Genomic DNA, 8,634 nt, shown 5'->3' with positions numbered 1-8,634 from the left:
GCTTACTAAAGAGTTATTATAATATTCTTAAAAAGCTTATAACTTCTTTTTAGTAGTTACTAATATTCTTACTATATAATAGCGCGTTTTAGCTCTATCTAAGCTAGACTAGTTATTTTTAAACTTAGACTTATTTAAAGTACCTAAAAAGGTATAATTTATTTTATTATACTTCTTTAAAGTCTAAAGCTCTAGTATAGTATATTTACTAGCTTAGTTAAAGCTTTCTAAACTCTTAGTAAAGTTTTATTATTTTTTAGTATACTTAGTAAAGTACGTTTATACTATAGCTACTAAAAGAGAAGTTCTATTACTATTAGTTATAAAATCTTTTATAAACTAAATAAAAGCTTTATTATACTTTTAAATAAGTTTCTAAGCTTCTACTATATAGTTAGAGTAGTAAAAAAGTTTATTTATAAAGTTAGTAAACTTTATCTTATAGTAAATATTAAAATTAAATCTAAATAGTATAATATAAGATCTAATTTATTAATAGTTAAAAGTTTTAGTTTTTATAAACTATTTTAAGTTCTAATAGTTAGTTTAGAGGTTAAAGTATATACTTTCTAAGTATTAGTACTAATACTCTAAGCTCTTAACTATTATAAGTAGCTTCTAGTTATATATATTATAATTATACTTTACTATAATAAGCTTATATAAAAAGAAGTTAACTAAGCACTATTAGTACTCTTTAGCTCTATTTAGTATATATTAGCTTAATATACTTATAATTACACTATCTAAAGTATCTACTTTAGTTTTAGTTTTTTTATCTTACTTAAAGTAAGTTAAAATAGAAATACTTAAAAAAAAGTCTTTTAGCTTTTAAAAGGCCTCTTTAGCTTTTTTATTAAAGTTAAAAGCTTAACCTTTCTCTCTTTACTAGACGTAGCTACTTTTAGTTACTTTTAGTCTTTTCTAAATTAGTTTAGTTAATAGTAAAGTAAGTTAAAAGAATTTAGTAATAAACTATTTATAGTAGTTTATAAAGCTAATAAATATTTAAATCTTATATACTATATATAGTTTAGACTATTCTTAGATTATTTTAATTCTATTTTTATTAATTTATATTCTTTTAGAGAAAACTATATACCTAAAGTACTTAGTGTACTAGATATACTACTTATACTTTAGAAGCTTTAAAAATAGCTTTATATTACGTAATCTATATAAGACTTTCTTAATATAGCTTTTATACTCTTCTTTAGTATTAGAAAAAATAAAAATATTATCTAAGTATATAATATAAGTTATATTAATTAATTTTATAAAAACTTAATAGATATAAGTCTAGAACTATATAAAAGTATTTATAAAGCTAAAAAGTATTATAGTATACTTAAAACTACTATATTTTATATAGAAAGTAGTTTTTTACTTATTAGTTTTCTTAATATATACTTTATAGTAAGCTTCTTTTATATTAAGTTTAGTATAAAATTTAGCGCTAGCTAATCTTTTTAAAAACTTTATAATAAGTAGTAAAAAGTACTAATTTTTAATAGTAACTTTATTAAGGTTTCTATAGTTAATATATAAGTATATACTACTATTTTTTTTCTTAGTAAAGAGTATAAGCACCTTTACTAAAGACTTACTATACTTAATTTACTTTTCTACTAAGTACTTATTTAAATACTTATATAAAAGCTTTAACTTTATTTTAAAAAAGTTATATAATAGCTAATAAAGCGCTATAGTCTTAGATAGTAGATTAATAGCTAAGTTTTATAAACTATAATTAGTAAGAACTTTTAAGTTATCTTCTAACTTAAAGTATATAAACTTAGTATATTATAGAGATAAACTACTCTTTTTAGCTTTTTCTAGACTAGACTAGAGTATTAAAGCTATAAAATAGCTATATATATTTACTATAGAATTATATATAGTTTTCTTAAACTTTTTAGCTTTTTTTAGTATAATCTTTTTATAAATAGTTCTATTCTTAGACTTAGTACTTTAAAAAAGTAGCTTTTATATAAAGTAGCTAATCTTTAGATAATATATATCTATTTAAAGTAAACCTAAGTATACTTAATACTTATAGACTTTTATAATAATATATAAAATATTCTAAGTCTTTTATTTTTTATAAAAATCTACTACTTTTATAGTTACTATAGTAGTACTATAAATCTTTAATTCTTTACTATTTACTCTATCTACTAATAGCTTAAGTAGAAAGTAAACTAGTAAGCTTTACTTTATAGTAAGTAATACTAAAATAAGATTTAACTAGAAATCTCTATTTACTAAAGCTTTAATAAACTCTAATTAGCTAAGTAATATTTTTACTATTAGTAGCTTTACTAGCTTAAAGTAAAGCGTATTATAAAAAAGTTTTAAGTTTTAGAATACTAAGTCTAAAGTAATATAAGTAGCTAAAAAAAACTTTAGCTTCTTTACTTACTACTTTTTTTTAATTTTTAGCTAAATAAGCTTTTAAAGTTTCTTTTAGACTTTAAATAGTTTTTTTAAAAGTATTTAGTTTTATTATATTTTTAATAAGTTATATTAGAGTTTTTTAAACTATTTTAGTCTAATTTAGCTAGTTATAAGTTAAATTTTACTAAACTAGACTTTTTAGCTTTTTTTTAAGTTTATAAAAACTTTAAAAAAAAGTTTTAAGTTTAATAGCTATAAAACTTCTTTTTATAAGCTAGATACTTAAAAAGTATAGTAGTATACTTTATTTTACTTTAATAGTAGTAAGCTAAGATATTAAGCTTAAAGACTATATTATAGTTTTTTTAGTTTTAAAGTAAAAGTTTTTTCTAAATATTAAAAAAAAAAGTACTTATAAAGTCTATATAGTACTACTTTTTTAAGTAGTTACTTAGTTTACTTTAAAGTATATTAAAGTAGACTAAAAGAAAGTTAAAATTTTAATCTAGCTTTTATTTAGTTTACTTAAGTCTATTATAAGCTATAAAGTACTATAATAACTTAGAACTAAGTATATTAAGTATAACTATCTTAAGTTTTTTTTAAGTAAGTATTTAAAACGCTTTAAGTCTTATATAGTTTTAAAAGTAAGTATTTTAAGTAAAGTAAATAGTTTTATTAAGAAATCTTATAGTAAAGTTTATTTTTTAAATACTTATTAGAAAAATAAAAAGTACTTTTTTAAAGATAGCTTTATAATTATATACTTAGTAGTTATACTATAAGTAGTTATATATAGTAAATATTTTTAGATTTTTAAAGTATAGAGCTTTTAAATTTAACTAGAACTTATTTTTTATAGTTAAAGTATAGTAAGTAATATTTACTTTAAAAGCTAAGTAGTTACTTATAAGTACTTTATACTTTAATTCTCTAAAATAAACTATATCTTAATAAGTATACTTTAATTATTTCTACTTATATAACTTCTTAAGTTTATAAGTTAAAGTAGCTTATTTATTTTTACTATTAGTAGTAGTAGCTTATAAAAGTTTAGTTAGCTTTAAAATAAGCTTTAATAGTATATTACTATCTTTAATAATTAAGACTAAATTAGTAATATTTAAAAAGGCTTCTAATAGATTTATAAGTTTCTTAGTAAGTAGTATTACTACTTCTAAAAATATAAAAGTTAATTTTTTCTAGTTATTATCTATTATATATAAGAATAGTATAGCTTACTTACTACTATATTATATTATACTAAAGAAATCTACTTTAGAGCTTATTATATCTAAATAGTATATATAAGAGTATTATAAAGTAGAGTAATTTAAATATTAAATAATAAAGTTAGTTAAATACTAGATATATAATATTAGACTATAATTAGGTATATTATTCTAAAAAGACTAGAAATAAATTACTACTAAGCTATAATAGTAATTCTAAGGTATTTATAGCTAGTGCTAAGTTAGCCTAAACTCTTTAGAGCTAGAACCTAATATATATATAGTAACTATTATATTAGTAGTAGAAGTAGTATAGTTATAAGTATTATAAGTTATAAATCTAGGCTTATATTAGAGATTTTTAAGTTTACTATTAGGTTTAATATAGTAATATATTATTACGTAATTATATAATTATATAATTATATAATTATTTAATTTTAAAAAAAGTATACTATAGACTTTATCTCTTAAGTCTAGAGAAAAAGAAGTATCTTTAGTTTTTCTTATATTAGTAATAAGTACTTTAGATTACTTATCTTACTACGCGTTTATTATATAAATTATATATAATTACTAATTATTTTTTTAGTATTAAAATAGTAGTTTAGTATTATAATATTACTTTTTAAATAAGTAAGTAGTACTTAGTATTATAAAATAGTAAAAAAATTTAGTTAATAACTATAGTATAGTAGTAACTTAAATAGTTATAATAACTATAAGTAAGATTTTAAAAAGCCTATAAGTAGTATAAAATTCTATTTTACTACTTTTAGCTATTTTTATTAACTTCTTTTATATTTTTATATATAATTATCTTTAACTATATAACTTTTTATTTTTTAACTTAGTATTATTTATATTAAAGCTAATTTTATTAGTTTAAAAAGTAAGTTATAAAGTAAAGACTTTTACATAAAAGTCTATACTAATACTAATATTTTACTTTATTATTTTACTTTTATATAGTAAATAATTATATTTCTAAAATACTATACTAGTATATAAAGTATATATATTAAGTATAAAGCTAATACTAATATTTTAAGTATAAATTATTTTAAAATAGATTAAATCTAAGCTAAAGTAGTATACTTTAAAAACTTTATATAATAAATAAAAAAAAGTATAGAAGTATTAACTTAAGTAAAGTATTACTATATCTATATTATAATCTAAAATTATATATATATAATTAAGTAATATATACTACTATAAGTAAGTATATAGATACTATTAGTATAGATAAGTAGACTAAGTATAAAATCTAATATTACTAGTTAGACTAGTAGCTAAATAACTTATATTAAATAAAATATTTTATTTAGATATTTAGTTTACCTTTTGCGTTTTTTGCTCTCTTAGAAGACGTGCTTTAGATCAACGAATGCCACGAACAAGCACTTTCTATCACACGCAAAAAATAACACGGGCAAGAATGTGAGGCAGGCTCCGTTTGAGGAGCCGGTATTGTGTGTCAATTTGAGGACCTCTGAGGTGATGAGCTATTAGGTGTCTGTAAGGACTGTATGCTATCGTAATAGAAAGAAATGAGACACGCTGGAAAGTCTCTGTACGGGAGCGGACATCACACCATGCCACTCAACCGTATGATCGCAAAGCAATAGCAAAGACCAAGAACTCATGCTGAAATCTGATATTACTCAGGCTTCAAGGTTCTTGACTATCGATGTTGGCCCTACATGCCAATCATCCTTTTAACCATGCCCTGCGCCAACCGAGCAACCTCGCCGTTGTTGCAGCGGTCCTCGTTACCACCAATGGCACTGGCCTCACAGCCGTCAGGGTAGAAGAAACTGGCCAGCGCGATGATGATATAGGCAGCGATCAGTAAACTACCCTCCAGATAGTTACTGCGACCATCCAGTACCAAGAAGTTCACCACCAGGACTGTGACGAATAGTGCAACAGTCTCGAAGATGTTGAAGTACAGTGTCATCTCCTTGCCCATGATCCAACCGAGGATAACAATAACAGGTGTGATGAAGATGGCGATCTGGATGGAAGAGCCGACAGCAATACCGATAGAAAGATCCATTTTGTTCTTCATCGCGACAGTGACTGCAGTGACATGCTCTGCAGCGTTACCAACGATAGGAAGAATGATAAGACCGATAAACGCTTGGCTGATACCAGAACTCTCAACCATGGGCTCGATGGCTTCACTCATGAAGTCGGCGCAGACAGCAACGAGACCAGTGCTAATCAGAAGCATGAAGATAGCAGCTTTGATGGACATGTCAGGTGCTTCATCGTCTTCGTCATCCTCGTTGAGGGCCATGGCGGCCTGTGGAGAGACAGCAGGATGTTTCACTGCGTTGCCGGTAGAGTCGGCGCGGCCGATTTGATCCGGGAGGGACTTGGATCGACGAAGGGGTGCACGCAGAGCTGTGTTGTCGCGAGGTGCTGCCATACGAATATTGGGCGCGGGACCGCCCAGTGGAGCGAGGTTCTGAGGATTCGAGAAGACATTGTTGGAGAGTAGCGAAGGAAGAGCAGGCCGGTTGTATCTGCGAGGATTCGAATTCATAGTAGCGGCACTGTCGTTCTGTACTTCCTCAGCGAAGGTAACCTTGGGCGTGGGCTCATTCCGCACGACCTCCTTTTCGGGAATGGTGTCGACCTTGTTGCGATCACGGCGGTCCTTCTTGCTCTTCTTGTGCCTACGCTTTTCCTTCTTCGTCACCGAGCGCGAAGTTTGCGAAGCGGCTTCAAAGTCACGAACGACTGGGACGTATTGATCGTTATCAGCCTCGTCACCACTCATGACGTCGAATGAGTGTCGACGAGAAGTAATAGGAGCTGCGTTGTTGGCAGTGGCGACGCTGTTGGTTCTCTCCGAGTCGAAAGGACTCTGGTGTAGCTCACCCTCTGGCGAATTGAGGGCCGAGAGCGCATCTGCGTCTTTGGAGCTAGCGCTGGACTTGCGGCGAAGCCGCTTCACCATACGCTTGGCCTTCTTCTTCATGGTGCCATCAGAGTTCTTGGAGGAGCTGTCGCTGTCGCTACTGCTGGAGCTGGATGAAGAGTCGGAGCTGGACGAGTCAAAAGCACCGGCAAGGACACCGGGGTGTGACTCTTCGTCAATGATATGTTGGGGAGTGCTAGCGTAGAGATAACGATGACTCTTGAGCTGGAAGACTAGGTACAGGCCGTAAACTAGGAGGAGGATGACGCTGGTTCCACGACTGACAGACAATGTCTCGTGGTCGGCGATAGCGTTGTTCTCGAAAGCAGCGTGGAAGGCAGTGGGTAGCAGAAGACTCATTACGGCGAGGGCCAGCATAACACCGCTCATCTGAGTGACGGTATTGTTGTAGACCTGCTCTTGGTACTTCAAACCACCGAGTAAGAATGCCATGCCCAAAATGAGCAGCAGGTTGGCAAGAATGGATCCAAGTAGAGACGCTTGCACGACCTCGATCTGGTCAGAGGCGAGCAAGATGATGAAGAGAATCAACTCGACAGCGTTTCCAAAGGATACGTTAAGCAGTGCACCGAGCGCATCTCCAACACGGGCAGCGACAACTTCGGTCGCGTGCGCGAGCAGGCCAGCCAGCGGAATGATGGCGATGGCGTTCATGGAGAAGACAATTTCGGGCTTCAGGTGCACGAGCTTGACTACAATGCCAAGAGGCACGAAGACGAGCAGGAGGTTGATCCAGCTGTGTGTGATGGCATTCTTGGTGTGGGACATGAATCGGAGGCTGCCGTTCTTGACACGCACGAGCGAGTAGAACGGACGCTTCTCGGATCCTATGGCGGGAGGCGTCGTTCCATCGGGCGCGGTATTGACGCTGCCATTGTCGATGTCTGTGGAGCTATTATCGCTGGCAACGGGCTTCTCGCTGTGGTCGCTCGTGCCATGTGCACTACGCGACGGGTTGCTGCCATCTAGGCCAGGATGGGCGGTCGTGTGGGGGTTGTGGGTCGGAAGGACGTCGGTCTGCGTGTCTTTCTTGCGTCCCAAGCCAAGTGCAGATGCTGCCTTAGACTTGAAGCTGCGTATAGAGGGGTCGTCGGGTTCTCCCATCGGTTTTGGTGTTGTAGAGTTTGGGGGTGGTTGAGTACAAAGATGTACTTGGGGCGGTGGTAGAAGTGTGGCCAAGTAAGTGAGGCGCGGCCACCGCCTTCCTTATCAATGCTCGGCAAGCTTGACCCGGCTTGGTACGTGCTTAGTATGCAGGTGGATACCGGAAGTCGAGCGAATGACGTCGATCAGCCAGATTGGCTGCTACACGTGGACGGCGCGCACAGCCTCAGTGGCGCGCTACGGCTTTCTCAGGTTCTTGTTTGCGCGCGACGAGTCTAGAAGGTGGCTGAAAGATGCAATCATCAAACGCGTCCTTCATAGAGTCTGTATGTCATGGGATGTAAATGATGAAACTTAGGTGGGAAGGTGCGCCTACCACGCGTTATCGTAGCATCCCTGACACGGTCTGGGAATTGGAAAGCGCGAGGCGACGACTAGGAAGCCGCCAACGTCGGCTTTTCCCCGCACGGTCATCATCATCAATACAGACGCCGCTGATCGTTGACATCAATCACAGAGCGCCGCGCCTCCTGACATCCACTCTGCCATCAGAACGTGCAGGCTCCCAATCTAGACTGCACACGACGCCTCACGATGCAGGGATCATGCCGAGACGGATAGCCTCGCCAACGCAGACCGTTTGTCACCTCCCTTATCCCCGAACGCTTAGCGTTCTTGTACTACCTGGGCATGCAGCAACAAAAGCTTGAGGCATTCCTTGGAGCTATTACTATCAGTTCTATTATGCCTCAACTGACGCCATTTTTGCAATGTAGGCAATTGACTTCTTCAATAGGAACCTGTTGATTCGGAGATTTCTGTACTAATATCTGGTTGTGGGTCTCGCTACCATGAAGACCCTCTGGTAGTTCACTTGGAAGACATAGTCGCTCTGGCGATACTACTTGAGATACCAGTCCACATGGCATCTCTGTGGACATCTTTTCG

The 8,634-nt window shown here is 32.7% G+C and overlaps 1 protein-coding gene across 1 annotated transcript; it reads right to left on the bottom strand.

The window, feature by feature from the left end:
• Positions 1-5,331: 5,331 nt before the first annotated feature.
• On the bottom strand, positions 5,332-7,686 carry J4E79_008105 (uncharacterized protein; the record flags this gene model as incomplete). The annotated part of the gene is made up of 1 exon (XM_049356964.1): positions 5,332-7,686. One exon carries the CDS (start codon positions 7,684-7,686, stop codon positions 5,332-5,334), a length of 2,355 nt encoding a protein of 784 aa, XP_049208811.1.
• Positions 7,687-8,634: the final 948 nt, after the last annotated feature.

The sequence above is a fragment of the Alternaria viburni genome (assembly GCF_023758015.1).
Source record: "Alternaria viburni strain BMP 2772 chromosome Unknown scaffold_18, whole genome shotgun sequence".
In the NCBI taxonomy this organism is placed as follows: Eukaryota; Fungi; Ascomycota; class Dothideomycetes; order Pleosporales; family Pleosporaceae; genus Alternaria; species Alternaria viburni.
The sequence above is the reverse complement of the archived record's forward strand: the minus strand, read 5'-3'. Positions and strand labels throughout refer to the sequence as shown.